Raw genomic sequence first — 16,439 nt, 5'->3', positions numbered from 1 at the left:
TTTCGAATATAATGGCCCAGGCCATGTGAAAATTTCCAATAAATGTATGATTTGCATGAATTATTGCTTAATTCTAATTCAAAAGGAGTACTGACTTAAGTTTTATGCAGAGTTTTTCTTTACCCAACGAATACTATTAAAAGGAAATTAAGACAGTATAAAGGTTCTGTATCATGACGATGACAATGACTTTTGAAAATGTATCAATACAAGAGAGCAGATAAGGTTTTCATTTTAATCTTTGTTGAAAACATTATAATCTATATTTTTTTTTATTTTATAGAAGTAGTAGGAATGAACGTAATAGAAATTGTAATTTATGTTTTTAGAATCGCGATATTTACACTTTGCCATAAGTTAAGCACCACCAATATTTTTGATAATTGGAAATTTTCAAATCCAAAAATTAAATATTTTTTAATAAGAGTCAATTGTTTTGACATTAGTTGAATAAAATGTAAATTTTGTGCAATATAAACAAAATGAAAAAATAGGGTTATTATATGGTTTCTGCTTTGTAAAGGGAACTTTCAATTTTTTTTACGTTAAAAACAACAAGTTAACATCACAGTAAAAAGTTTTATTATGTTCATCATTTTCTCTAATTTCAAATAATGATACAATTTTCAACTTTTCGGAAAAAAAAAAAGTATACTTTAACTGTTAATTAATTTACTTATGTCAATATCGTGTATAGATTCCGCTCTTCCGGTAGAGATTTAATACACGTCTCCTCATTCATTACACCAGTCGTCGTAGCTTATACTGTGGACATTTCTGCCATTCACATACCAAAGCAACCCTCAATTGTGGTATTGATGCACATTTTGTTTGTCTCTGGTAAATTTGACGGCCGATAAACTCCCATACATGTTCATATCTGCTGCCATGGACGGCCCAGGTAAAATGTCTTTGATTCCGACTTCAGGTGTGCGTTGCCAATTCGTGCGCGAAGAGGTCTCGTATTGTCATTTTGAAAGACTGGTCAATCAGCTAACGCATGATTATTGTGCGATACTATTGTGTTCAGTATGTCATCCCGGTATCTTGGTTATTTCAGATACCGTCAATAACATGCATATCAAGCTTACAGTAATTGGAAAAACATCCCAATACTTTTACACCGGCGCCACCTAAAGCTGTTGTACCAAGAATGTTATTGTCCCTATATGGGATGTTTCTTTCGATCCGAACCCGTGTTCTGTCGTCGACGGGCTTCAGCAAGAAATTACTTTCATCGGACCATTGAATTCTTTTCTACTTTTCTAGTTGCGTAAAAACCAACGGCGGTGGTTCCTAGCCTACTGTAATCTTACTCTGGGCGCCTTATTGGTCTTAGAGCCCGTAGTCGTCCACGTGGTAAAATCGATTGTGTTTCGTCAAAATCAGTAACGCGAAAAACACGCAAGACAGGTTTTTAAAATTGATTTTGAACAATTAAAATGCAATTGATTGACATTTTACCAGTATCACAAAGGTACCTTTTGTTTACAGTTTTAATGAATAGTATTTCTTTTATAAAAAATTTCATTTTAGAAAAAAATATATTGAAATTAAATTGAGTGGTGCATACCATATAGCGGAGTGTATAGTTCAAACAACAACAACACTGTAGACTGTTTTATCAGCTGGTAAAATAAGCATCCCGAGGGTTCACAAATATTTTAAGAAAATCGTTCTACAATTTTAGCCAGCTCGATTGTTGGCTATAAACACTTGTCATAATTGTAACTTCGAACTCATTTTTTTCGAAAATTATTTCATACATTTGGACGGGAAGTAAAACATACTTTTCTTTTGAGTACTCTGTTTCATAGAGTCGCGTGTTAAGTGAATTCCATAAAAAATATATATGTCCTTTGTATGTAATTTATATGAACCGAAATCAAGTAAAATGAAGAATTATAGAACAAACACATGTTATATAACAAGCATAATGTAAAACTAGAGATCGTGGGAATCTTAGATGACGTCATAGCTCAGGTAAAATAATCCATTGATGCATGTACTTTCTAGTATAGACTGTTAACAGCTTTAACTGATAAAAACCATAAATTGTTTAGAATATTATACTTCAAGCAGATATACAGCTGATTTCATAATCCAAAGCCTAAATAGGATGTGTAAAGGATCTCATACTAAAATCAGGTCCGATTCCCTTTGCAATGACTAACATTGGATTGGGTGATATTCGTAGTGTTTACCAATTTATAGTTTTTATCAGTTAAAGCTGTTAACAGTCTATACTAGAAAGTACATGCATCAATGGATTATTTTACCTGAGCTATGACGTCATCTAAGATTCCCACGATCTCTAGTTTTACATTATGCTTGTTATATAACATGTGTTTGTTCTGTAATTCTTCATTTTACTTGATTTTTGACACGTGTTTGCACTTGATGCTTGTAAGTTTGTTTAAAAAATGCAACTATAAAATTGTATGTTTATTCCAAGCGCACACTTTACTGTATAAAATTATGGTATCATGTTTCTATATTGATTAATCGTGTACATAGCTACTAACAATAGAAAAGTGAAATAATAGCCTTTTCATCTTCACATAGACGTTCATAGTTTGCAATGCTTGAATAAAAAAGTAATAGTCTCCTTGAACGTAAGACATCTTTCTCTTTATAATGGGAAATAACCATATCTTGAGGAAAAGAGCTTTATTGCCACCAGTATAGATATACTGGGAAAAGGCCATTTTAGGTTTTAACGTTGCCTGTATCAAGTAAATGGTAGCATTCTTTAATACAGTAAAATAAATTGATTTTTGTTTTGTTTTGATTTTTGCCTTTTAACTGTAGTCCAACGACATTGGTATTGGACGTTTCATTTTAATTTGTAAATTTATTAACATAGAATTTAATAGATAATAAAGATAAGAAGACTTGATATGGTTGATAATGAGACAACTGTCCACCAGAGACAAAATCACGTGAGCAAAAATCCATCTGGATACTTTAAAAGGCCCCGAATTTACAACTGTAAAACAATTCAAACTAGAAAACTGACGGCTTGATTTGAATAAAAAAAATATAGATAAAACAAATATGATATACAGCGACAAACGACTACCACTGAATTAAAGTCTGCTGACTTGAGACAGGCACATACAGTGTGTGATGTGAATTAAACATGTTAGAAGGCACTCAACCTTCCCCCCTGGTTCATTAAAGTCAAACGTGTTGATGCTTTCTTTGTTGTGGAGCGTGACGATGTTGTGATCGTTTCTCTAATAGTCAAGATCATACGTAAACTTTGTGGTCAGTATTAGGATTCTTAATTAACAATAGATGATGAATTAAGATAAGATGAACAAATATTTGATGAAAGGTTAACAAACCCTATATTATATGAATCAAGATATGTGACAGATATATGATAATCTATAACCTTCCTGTAAAATTAACATTGTACATGTTTGCTAACATACTAGTGATGTTGTAAATGAAATTGCGTATTTATTAAGAAAAAGAGGCGGATTATACCAAGGGGACATTCAAAACTCATAAGTCGACGAGAACTGACAACGCCATGGCATAAAAGGTTTACCTAACAAACGATTTTGTTTTGTATTTTTTAATTTTCAAATATTTGTTCATATGTGTTGCAGTTGTTTTCTTTAAAACTAATTTGTTGTATATACTAAATAAAAACACAGTTAAATCAATATTTCACGAATAGGTCATATACATTTTGTATTCAAAGTCCTTTAGCATTTGATTTCCTAAAATAGGAAAAAACCAAGGCTTTCGCTTTTATTTATGTACAAATATTATATGTATATACATGTTAAACTGTTGAACATCTTGTAGTTTGAATAAGATAAGTACTCGTTATCATGTCATTTAATTAGTAGATAATACATTTGTAATTCTCCTATCTAAAATCAGTATCCGGAATTAACCTTAATGTTAAAATGAAATTTTTAAATATCCTAATCTCATTTCGGGAAGGGATCCATACGGGAGATATATCGACCAGTTGATAGTCATAATATTACCGGTACAAGTTTTACTGTATCAGGTTCGCATTTCGACAATTAAATGTTTCTTCAAAATATCTTAAAATAAATTTTTCCAAGTGCATTCTATTAGATTTGGTTAACTCTCCATATATTGTATTTTGAGAGAAAAAAATGTAGTATTTTTTCCTACATAGGCGACAATACTAATATTTTCTTAATTTACCACTTTTTATAATAAAAACGTGGACAAAACAGTTATGTTATATTTAAAAACTTATTATTCTGTTTTGGAAATTGATATTGGATTCCTAGAATTCTCAAGAAAATTTTCCTGTGTTTCAAAATTTATATTGTAAGTATACACACTGCAGTTGTTCATAAATAAATAAAAAAAACAGTATACTCTTACATACAATCACAGTGCTCCAAAATTGACTTCCTTCAACTGCCTTGGATACACGAAAGGCGAACATAAAGCCGTAGAAATGTAATACTACTTTTTCTAAATATGTTAATAATTTGCCTTAACATTTTCATGTTTTTTTTCAATAGTTACACGCGTAACGATTTATTATCAAATGACACACAAGCTAGAACGTGACATGAGTAATTTCGGCGTGACCTGCTAAAAAGTAATAATTTAACTCCATGGAATCTTTGTGTTCAAACTTAATAGCAATCACGTAACTTGTTTATCGTTTGACCGAACGAAATATCTTGTGGATAGCATGCATATATGAACGATGGTATCTGTACTATACAAAGGACCAAAAAACATGGAAATTTTCTCTATCCTATTTGACAAGTGTATTAGATGTTGATCGAATAACTAATGAACACTTTTTTTAAGGATGTTCGCTCCTCTGGTTTTTAAAATTTTGCCAGATTTTCGGAATCCTCTGGTTTTATCCATGTTTTGCCATTAAATAATTTTGACCACTAACCCCTACTTTTCTTTTCATAATTTTATTTCATATAGTTTTAAAAGCCATATTTGAAAATCTTATAAAATCCTTGTTATTTTTTCATAGTTTTTAAAAGAGAAAAGCGGACAATGTTAAAAGTATGAAAAATCTAGAGAGAATCATTTCCCGCCAAATTTTCAATGGCTTATATCTCAAAAACAAGCACACGGACCCTTCATTGTTTTCTGCTTTTTGGGTTCCTTTATTTATATACTATAAATTTAGAACAGTCTTTTAAAAAGCTTGTTATTTTAAAACAGAGTAGCGAACATCCTTAATAAAACAGTTTGTTTGTAAAACAGAGTGCTTTATGTATAGTTAAGAATTGAAATGCGTAGTTCGTTTTTATTTACAACATACCACTAACAATATTTAAAAATGGTTATACAATATGTTTTCAACAATCTTGGCGTAGTCATAAAATTCATTCAAGGACAATCAGTAAATGTGAAAATATCTAAATAATTGGTGCAATATATATGAAGCTAAAATATTAAAGAAACACACAGTTTAAATATCTTAAGATTTGTGCATCAATATTGATTAAAAAATGTAATTATAAACAAATAAGATGAAATAATATCGTATTGAAAGACAGAAATTTCGGCACAACAAATAAACTTTTTATATCGCACTCATTGTTTCGTTTTGTTTTTCTTCTAAGTTTAAGTATAAAACAAGCTATATGATATTTACCTCTTTTACTTTCAATCAAATGGTATGCAACTGAAGCTGATTGTGTAATGTAGGGTATTTATGCGTTTTTATAGTTTATTGTCATCTGAGATCTTTAACTTAAAACCCTATATTCAGTCGATTGGTTCTTATCAACGTTTGCCTATTTATACCCGGTTTCATATACATTCATAAATATTCTCCAATGAATTTATCAGTTCTAAAAAGATTTGACAGTAACTTTTGAAACTTGCTATCATTAAAATTATAAATATTAGAAAAATAAAATTTCTGATACGTTACAGCAGGAAATATACTTTTTAAGACAAAAAACATTTATACAATTAGGCGTCTACGTAGACTTTCCCAGATTCGTACCTTAGTACTGTAAACTAGGAATAAAAACTTTCTTTTTTTTATTTTCAAATTTAAGACTTTCATCCTTACCCGTTCTCTATAGTTTGTCATCTTAAATTTAATTTCATGATAACGATCAGAATTTTTTTTATATGTACTTCAAACTAGTATATACGGAATTTGAATTTGTATCCTTAAATTCTTTATCACAAAGAAAAACCAGAACTCTGTATTTTAAAATTAAGAAAGGCAAATATAGAATTCAGTACTGTGGATTTGGAAATTCAAGGACTGGTGACCCTGATCTTTTGAATTCGTAGAGAGGAGTCTTAGTTCAGCATCATGAACTACATCTGTTATAAAAGTAAAATTTTTTAAAAAAATGCCATTATGTATGACAAAATTGTAGAGTGTAAATGGGCTGTCGTCAAATTAAAAAAGGCGAGTTAATAAAAAAAAACCCAGAGAAATACAATTGAGTAAAGCACTACTTTGGTATTGTTAATGATTTTGAAGTGTTCACAGGTATTATGTATAATTCAATTTTCAGATGGGACGGATTTGATATTAATAACTCTCGTCGTGGTAGTCCCTGATTGCGAAACTTGCCCATCACGCTGTGCTTTATATCTTCGACTACAAATTCTGAATATTTTATGAAATCCTGCTTTAAAGTTTCCATTTGTATAGTAATATATTAACCAATTGATTGATGGGTGCAGATGAGCAAAAACTGTGATAAAGAGATGTACTTCGTGCGGAAACGTGTCATCTGCATCAGCCACAAGCAACATTGCAAACGGCATCCAACAGGTTGAAAACATTGCATATGCAATAAATATTGTCTTAGCTAGACGAAGGGATTTATTGTCAATGTTTGGTCCGTTTTCTCTACTTACGACTTGTTTTCGTTTATTTCGGACATAAAAGAACAATCGTAAGTAAGACATTCCTACAACTATCAAGGGAATCCAAACAAGACAAACTGAAAATACCACAGTGTAACTGTATGTTGCCATTCTGTCCCAAATACATTCCAAACTTTTGTCATCAAAGCTATGTTCGCCAATGCCAGCTGAATTTATTAGAACCATGATCACTCCAACGACATACATCGATAGACACATCATGATGCATGATCTCCAAGTAAATATTTTCTCGTAATATGAGTTGTGACAAATTAATATGTATCTGTTTAAACTCAGAAATGAAATGGACCCCAAAGACGAAACACATGAAATGGTACACATTTTTCCAATGATCTCGCACAGAATTGGGTACTGCAAAAAGAATGTTCGGCCTTCCACTTTACCTGAAAAGAAATAATTAATCTGGAATGTATTGAATTCAGATTATTGCAACTTTCATTAATAATTGTTCAATGTTTATTGTTTTGTATTGTATTGTTTATGATAACCCTTGTGTATTTGTTTCTAACTTTTACTTGATTGTGACGTTACCAAATGATTACTGGTAATGAGAAACACCACTAACTTTTGTTGATGTTCAGTGCTTCTGTTGTTCCGTTGTTTTCCTCTTATAGTTGATGTGTTTCCCTCGGTTTTGGTTTGTGACCCGGATTTGTTTTCGCTTAATCGATTTTTATTTCTTACCCTTCAACCTCCGTGTTTGGTATATTTGTTAGGTTTGTGTTGCTCAGTCCTAATTTTTCTACTGAATGTTGTAGGAATGTTGAAAAGCTACGTTTCAGAAACAAAAGGGAGGGGAAAAAATTATTCTTAGAACAATATCAAACGTTTTTTCCACGGAAAAGTGGAAAGACTTAATTATAGCAGCGTTTTCAAAATGAACTATTTGCCTTCAGTTTTTCTAAATAATTGTATTTTCAATTTTTTAAAGCAAACTTGTTTTCTCCTTGCAGCCGCTTCGTTACAATTAAATTGCATATCTAGTTGCAAAAAAACTCATTCTAGATAGTAGGCTTAACATTTTGTACGCCAGACGTGTGGTTCGTCTACAAAAGACTCATCGGTGACGCTGAAATCAAAAGAAGTTCAAAAGATTAAATAGAGTACGAAATTGAAGACCATTGAAGACCCAAAACTCCTATAATTTATTGTACTTCCGCTGATTAGGCAAAACAATAATGAAACAGATTTATGTATGTGATTTTCAATGAATTCCCATGTATGAGAAATAAGAAACGTGTACACGTATGTGTTTCGAAAATATGTAAAAAGGGTATTCTTTATCAAATAAAAAAAATACTTGGATTAAGGCTACAGTAGTTTGCTGATGTTCAAATCTCATAAATCGAAAAAATAGAAGATACAAATCATTATAACAATCGAAGTCCAAAAGGTGCGAGACCAGGTGCGTCAACAGGGACAGCGTCTCCTGCAATGTATGCATCACCAGCCTTTCCAATCCACATTCAGTTAATATTTCAAAATCGGAAGTAGGACGCCATTGGTAAAATTACAGATCAGACGACTATTATGGTATCCATCTGATTTTAACATTGTCATCATTTTGGTCACTGGTGGATAATTGTCTCGTTTGAAATTCTACAATATTTCCTTATATCTATATCAAATAAGTATGCCCGCTGATGCGAAATCATCATTCAACACTATAAATATCTACAGATGTACTTCTGAATACATTTCTAATAGCAACGTCAAATGTTGCCGTATAATAATATAAAAAAAAAAGATATTGTCGTAATGCCTTATAAATTTGTACAGAAACGGTGTAGATCGTTTTAGAAAAAAACATACTAGATTAGTTCGAATCTGTTAGTCAGCAAATTAATGTTAATCCAAACAATGCCAGACATGGTGATTGAACAGCAAAAGTATCATGCATTGGTATGCGTATTGCAATATACGCAAAAACAGGATACTTTCTAAAATTGTGTGCTCTTTTAACGATATTGATAACAAATGTGTAATACTAATGCTTTAACGAAATGTATGCAGGCGTAAAACTGTTAATATTGATTTTATGTAGTTTAAACAATATTTCACTGAGCATTTTGCAGACCAAATGATATATTGCTGTTTATATGGAGACTTTTTATATAGGGTTATCCAGTAGAGGTCTTTATCTCTAAATGAAATTTAAATGGAACATTAAACAAAGCAATGAATATTTATTACTCAATGTGGATCATGGTGGGTTGTGCATACATTGCAGGAGATGCATACCCTAACGACTTACACAGTCTTTGGTAACCTTTTTTGTTTCCTTTTGATCGGTAATCTACTGTTGACTTAATTATGATTGTCAGGAGTTCCTCTTTACTAAGTGTTGTTGGAGTATATGTTAGATAAAATTCCATTAATAATCTGGCGCATAGACGCCATGTCAAAACGTGACGTCTTACAAATGAAAAGTCTCAAGCTGAAGGTTATTCTGTTATATATACGCTGCAAATTCGGATAATATCGCATTAGAATTGAGTTTTGAGGTAGCCGTTTTTTTTTATATTCTATTGCATTATTTGCACATTTATTGATTTCAGCAAGTCAACATGGCGGCTCACTCATTATAGTTACGACATGTCATCAGTGGATTTGACAGTAAATAGTAAACAACGAAAAAAAATGTTAGGCTGAGAATTATGAGGTATAAACACATTTTTCTAGAGTAATTTAATCTTTATCTTACAGGGGGTACAATAGAACAGCCACACACACGGCACTCTTATCCTCGCTTCCGTTTTTTGAATAACCATATTGGTACTATTAAAATCGAAATGATTCATGCAGTACATAGCTGTGTTATCAACTTTACATGGCCTGGGCCGTTATATTCGCTAACGCTCGGAATAAATTTCGAATATAATGGCCCAGGCCATGTGAAAATTTCCAATAAATGTATGATTTGCATGAATTATTGCTTTATTCTAATTCAAAAGGAGTAGTGACTTAAGTTTTATGCAGAGTTTTTCTTTACCCAACGGTTACTATTAAAGGAAATTAAGACAGTATGAAGGTTCTGTATCATGACGATGACAATGATTTTTGAAAATGTATTAATACAAGAGAGCAGAGTAGGTTTTCATTTTAATCTTTGTTGAAAACATTATAATCTAGATTTTTTTTTATTTTATAGAAGTAGTAGGAATGAACGTAATAGAAATTGTAATTTATGTTTTTAGAATCGCGATATTTACACTCTGCCATAAGTTAAGCACCACCAATATTTTTGATAATTGGAAATTTTCAAATCCAAAAAATTAAATATTTTTTAATAAGAGTCAATTGTTTTGACATTATTTGAATAAAATGTAAATTTTGTGCAATATAAACAAAATGAAATAATAGGGTTATTATATGGTTTCTGCTTTGTAAAGGGAACTTTCAATTTTTTTTACGTTAAAAACAACAAGTTAACATCACAGTAAAAAGTTTTATTATGTTCATCATTTTCTCTAATTTCAAATAATGATACAATTTTCAACTTTTCGGAAAAAAATCAAGTATACATTAACTGTTAATTAATGTTACTTATGTCAATATCGTGTATAGATTCCGCTCTTCCGGTAGAGATTTAATACACGTCTCCTCATTCATTACACCAGTCGTCGTAGCTTATACTGTGGACATTTCTGCCATTCACATACCAAAGCAACCCTCAATTGTGGTATTGATGCACATTTTGTTTGTCTCTGCTAAAGTTGACGGCCGATAAACTCCCATACATGTTCATATCTGCTGCCATGGACGGCCCAGGTAAAATGTCTTTGATTCCGACTTCAGGTGTGCGTTGCCAATTCGTGCGCGAAGAGGTCTCGCATTGTCATTTTGAAAGACTGGTCTATCAGATAACGCATGATTATTGTGCGATACTATTGTGCTCAGTATGTCATCCCGGTATCTTGGTTATTTCAGATACCGTCAATAACATGCATATCAAGCTTACAGTAATTGGAAAAACATCCCAATACTGTTACATCGGCGCCTCCTAAAGCTGTTGTACCAAGAATGTTATTGTCCCTATATGTCCTATATGGGATGTTTCTTTTGTTCCAAACCCGTGTTCTGTCGTCGACGGGCTTCAGCAAGAAATTACTTTTATCAGACCATTGAATTCTTTTCTACTTTTCTAGTTGCGTAAAAACCAACGGCGGTGGATCCCAGCCTACTGTAATCTTACTCTGGGCGCCCTATTGGTCTTAGAGCCCGTAGTCGTCCACGTGGTAAAATCGATTGTGTTTCGTCAAAATCAGTAACGCGAAAAACACGTAAGACAGGTTTTTAAAATTGATTTTGAACAATTAAAATGCAATTGATTGACATTTTACCAGTATCACAAAGGTACCTATTGTTTACAGTTTTTATGAATAGTATTTCTTTTATAAAAAATTTTATTTTAGAAAAAAATATATTGAAATTAAATTGAGTGGTGCATACCATATAGCGGAGTGTATAGTTCTAACAACAACAACACTGTAGACTGTTTTATCAGCTGGTAAAATAAGCACCCCGAGGGTTCACCAATATTTTAAGAAAATCGTTCTACAATTTTAGCCAGCTCGATTGTTGGCTATAAACACTTGTCATAATTGTAACTTCGAACTAATTTTTTCGAAAATTATTTCATACATTTGGACGGGAAGTAAAAGATACTTTTCTTTTGAGTACTCTGTTTCATAGAGTCGCGTGTTAAGTGAAATCCATAAAAAATATATATGTCCTTTGTATGTAATTTATATGCACTGAAATCAAGTAAAATGAAGAATTACAGAACAAACACATGTTATATAACAAGCATAATGTAAAACTAGAGATCGTGGGAATCTTAGATGAAGTCATAGCTCAGGTAAAATAATCCATTGGTTCATGTACTTTCTAGTATAGACTGTTAACAGCTTTAACTGATAAAACCATAAATTGGTTAAAATATTATACTTCAAGCAGATATACAGTTGATTTCATTTTTCAAAGCCTAAATAGGATGTGTAAAGGATCTTATACTAAAATCAGGTCCGATTCCCTTTGCAATGGCTAACATTGGATTGGGTGATATTCGTAGTGTTTACCAATTTATGGTTTTTATCAGTTAAAGCTGTTAACAGTCTATACTAGAAAGTACATGCATCAATGGATTATTTTACCTGAGCTATGTCTTCATCTAAGATTCCCACGATCTCTAGTTTTACATTATGCTTGTTATATAACATGTGTTTATTCTGTAATTCTTCATTTTACTTGATTTTTGACACGTGTTTGCACTTGATGCTTGTAAGTTTGTTTAAACAATACAACTATAAAATTGTATGTTTATTCCAAGCGCACACTTTACTGTATAAAATTATGGTATGATGTTTCTATATTGATTAATCGTGTACATAGCTACTAACAATAGAAAAGTGAAATAATAGCCTTTTCATCTTCACATAGACGTTCATAGTTTGCAATGCTTGAATAAAAAAGTAATAGTCTCCTTGTACGTAAGACATCTTTCTCTTTATAATGGGAAATAACCATATCTTGAGGAAAAGAGCTTTATTGCCACCAGTATAGATATACTGGGAAAAGGCCATTTTAGGTTTTAACGTTGCCTGTATCAAGTAAATTGTAGCGTTCTTTAATACAGTAAAATAAATTGATTTTTGTTTTGTTTTGATTTTTGCCTTTTTACTGTAGTCCAACGACATTGGTATTGAACGTTTCATTTTAATTTGTAAATTTATTAACATAGAATTTAATAGATAATAAAGATAAGAAGACTTGATATGGTTGATAAAATAGACAACTGTCCACCAGAGACAAAATCACGTGAGCAAAAACCCATCTGGATACTTTAAAAGGCCCTGAATTTACAACTGTAAAACAATTCAAACTAGAAAACTGACGGCTTGATTTAAATAAAAAAAAATATAGATAAAACAAATATGATATACAGCGACAAACGACTACCTCTGAATTAAAGTCTGCTGACTTGAGACAGGCACATACAGTGTGTGATGTGAATTAAACATGTTAGAGGGCGCTCAACCTTCTCCCTAACCTGGAATGTGGTCTAACAGTAAAACATCAGAAAAACTATAAAAATCATTTAAAAAGGGCTTAACTCATCAGTTCGATACAAAACACAAAATTAACTAACAAAAACACTAAAGTACAAATCTGAGTTCGTACTTACTGGAAGCTAGTGAATAGAAAATAACAACTTGTTATTGGCTTTGAACTAGCTCTCAGCAACTGCGAGTACTCTCAGATCTGTATTTAGTGTCTTTTTGTTTTGGGAATGTCAACGTCCACGTCCACGTCCACTTTGTGTTTTTGTTAGATGTATTTCTATCTGTATCCATCTGATGAGTTACGCCTTATTCAACTGATTTGTATAGTTTGTTCTTATGTTGTACTGTTACACCACTGTCCCAGGTTAGAGGAGGGTTGAGCGCTCACAAACATGTTTAACCCCGCCACATTCTTTATGTGCCTGTCTAAAGACAGGAGCCTGTAGTTCAGTGGTTGTCGTTGGTTCATGTCTGTCATATTTGTTTTTCTTAAACTGTTTTGTTATAAATTAGGTCGTTAGATTTCTGAATTGAATTGTTACATATTTTTCATGTAGGGGCCTTTTATACCCGACCATGCGGTATGGGTTTTTCTCATTGTTGCCTATAATTGCTAACATCCACTTCATTTGAACTTTGGTGGATAGTTGTCTCAGTCATACCACATCTCCTGATTTTTATAATGAAAATATCAGTTATCTAAGACTGAAATATTAATCAATACACCTCTAATATCCAATGGATTTAGTTTAAAGACGGCATTAACAGTCAGAGAAAAACATGATCTTGTGCAATGCCAAAAATATAGGTATTGACATAATGTAGGATTGTGAATGTATAGCAATAATATTTAGTTGGGTTTTGATTTCAATATTTATACCTATAAACACAATATTCAAAGATCTGATTACAGTGTTAAATTGGTAACCTTTCTGAATAAGTTTATTTAAAGGATCGATAAAAATTAAGATATGCTATCCTGTTTGTAATAAATTTTACGATATTAAAGAGCTTGCAGCTGCTACTCAGACTATGTAAAATGTCATCCGTTCAAGATTGGTACCCTCTGCACCGTGTTTCAATAATCCATTTGGTTTCGATGTCAGAATATCCGACACAGGGTATGAGCTAATGAATAGTACAGAAATATCAAAGATATCATTAGGTGAATAAGCAATTAGTTAATCAGCCACGGTTTTGTAAATGAGCGTCTCGTCCTTTTTCTCAAAAAGTTCATCTGAAAGTCAAGATCTAATAGATAAATATTCAGTGTCTAATTCACAATTAATACAAGATGATCTTGAGTTATAGATTATATGCGATGAAGTTGTGTTTCTTTTTATTTTCTAAACAGTTTTTTCGTTATTTGTCTTCGTGCTATTATTTTTCTTTTGGTCGTATGACTTTTGACGTGACTAGGTATTTATGCATCCCGCTATTGGATTTCTGTTATGGTGCAGGTGGGTCCTGAGGTGCAATTCGGACGGAAGAGATTTTTACAGAGTTGTTTCCATTTTGTTTACCCTTGTATTTATATTTCACTTAATTCGTACTTTATCGAGAAAGTGTATACTATATACGGTATGTACTATCAACTACAAACAAAATATTTATCTGCCTCTTTTTCAATTTACTATCAACTACACTACTTTTTTGTTGGCGTCTTAGTCAAATTTTCTATGAACTACAAAAACTTTTTTGTTGGTGTCTTTGTTAGATTTATTTGTATGTTTGTTCGAATTTTTTAATCAGTTGTGTTGTATGTCTGTGATCCAAATTACTGTTACATTTACCTGTTGTGTCTTTTTTTGGGTTCCTCACCCAATTTTGTCAATATAGCGGAACTATAAACAGTTGTCATACAAGAAGGAGGTTAAGCTTGCTATAAAACCAAGTTTAACCAATCATCTTATTAGGAAAATGTCTGTACCTAGTCAATTTTTTTCACTCGTTCCGTTGGTTATTATAGATTAATTTTGTCAGTTTTTATGGACTTCCCCTTTCTAAATTTTCCGGTGAGTTTGGTATTTTTGTTATACTTTTTAGTGGGTTTTTTTTCTTTCGTTTTATTAGATCTTCAATCTTTATTAAATTTTGCATTTTGAAATATTTTGAACTGACGAGATATTTGTTATCGAAATGCGCATCTGCTGCAGTAAAATTGGTACAGGTAATGTTATTACTGTTTTATCTTTTTAACTTTCCCCTAAAATATTGAACGGTCGTCCACTAAGAGTGGTGATACATTCAAACATAAATACAGGCTTATTCATTTAGCAAAAACTATCATCTGTAGCTGTAAAAATGTGCATTGTACAACCACTGAAAAAGCATAGAGTAATAATAGAATAACGCACATGTCAATAATTGTAAATATTCAATAAAATAGCTACTTACCAACAATACTCATAGGATCCGCTATCAAAGTAACATACATGTCTGAAATAGCCAAATTGACAATGAAAACAGATTGCACTTGTTTTAGTTCTTTTGTTTTCGATACAATTATTAAAATAAGAACATTTCCAAATGTTCCAACAGTTGATGCAATTGCTAAAAATATAATACTAAGTATGGCAACTACTGGGGAATCCTGAATAAATTCAAATCGTCTGAAATATTGATAATCGGTACTGGTACTGTTAACTGTAATGCTATTATTCATTTTCAAATACAATATCTACAGCTTAGCATTGACAACTAAGCAAGGTTCAACTAGACTTAAAGATACGCTGGTGGAAATTGAATTTTACACAACAAAAATCTTTGCGCAACATTTTCACGCTTCTCTTGGATATTCAAACCAATCAAATAACTCTTGTTTTATTTCATTCGTTACCTTTGGGAAACGACATTGTTTTTTGTCCAACGGTCTCTGTGTTTTCTGCTAGGTTGACTAAATGAAACTGAAATTACACCCACAAACGCAAAATGTACAAGCTACACCATGTGTTTATCCATAACGTGTGTTTAAAAAAAAGCATTACTACATAACTTTATTTCGGTGCTTTCTGTCTATTGTTTTTATGTAAGTTGTGTTTGTGCCTCGTACCGATCTTTTGATTTTTAGCAAATTGCTACTGAGTTTTACAGTTTGTTCTTACGTTGTGTTGTTACGCCACTGTCAATGTAAAGGGAGTGTTGAGCGCTCACAAACATGCTCAAACCCACCGTACTCTTCATGAGCCTGTATTTCAGTGGTTGTCGTTTGTTTGTGTATGTCATATTTGTTTTTCTTAAATTGTTTTTTTTTTAATAAATTGGGCAGTTAATTTTCTCTTTTGAAATGTTTCCCATTTTTCATGTCGGGGTCTTTTATAGCCGTCTATACTGTATGGGTTTTTCTGATTATTGAATGCTGTACGGTGGCTTATAATTGCTTACATCCACTTCAACTCTGGTGGATAGTTGTCTCATTAACAAACATACCACATATCTTTATGTTTGTACAGAGGTGCAAAGTGATAAGCCGAT

At 31.9% G+C, this 16,439-nt stretch overlaps 1 protein-coding gene across 1 annotated transcript; it reads right to left on the bottom strand.

The window, feature by feature from the left end:
* Positions 1 to 6,146: 6,146 nt before the first annotated feature.
* LOC127727000 (melatonin receptor type 1B-A-like) lies at positions 6,147 to 15,630 on the bottom strand. Its single transcript, XM_052234371.1, has 2 exons — positions 15,363 to 15,630; positions 6,147 to 7,283 (listed from the first exon to the last, which is right to left on the bottom strand). Exons 1-2 carry the CDS (start codon positions 15,628 to 15,630, stop codon positions 6,511 to 6,513), a joined length of 1,041 nt encoding a protein of 346 aa, XP_052090331.1. The 3' UTR covers positions 6,147 to 6,510.
* Positions 15,631 to 16,439: the final 809 nt, after the last annotated feature.

The sequence above is a fragment of the Mytilus californianus genome, unplaced genomic scaffold (genome assembly GCF_021869535.1).
Source record: "Mytilus californianus isolate M0D057914Y unplaced genomic scaffold, xbMytCali1.0.p SCAF_19, whole genome shotgun sequence".
NCBI lineage: Eukaryota > Metazoa > Mollusca > Bivalvia > Mytilida > Mytilidae > Mytilus > Mytilus californianus.
This window is presented reverse-complemented; position numbering and strand designations above follow the sequence as displayed.

Coding starts and splice junctions, on each gene's coding strand:
- LOC127727000 (XM_052234371.1), bottom strand. CDS start 15,630: ATGAATAATAGCATTACAGTTAACAGTACCAGTACCGATTATCAATAT. Junction 7,284..15,362: donor GGATCCTATGAGTATTGTTG/GTAAGTAGCTAT, acceptor ATTTCTTTTCAG/GTAAAGTGGAAGGCCGAACA.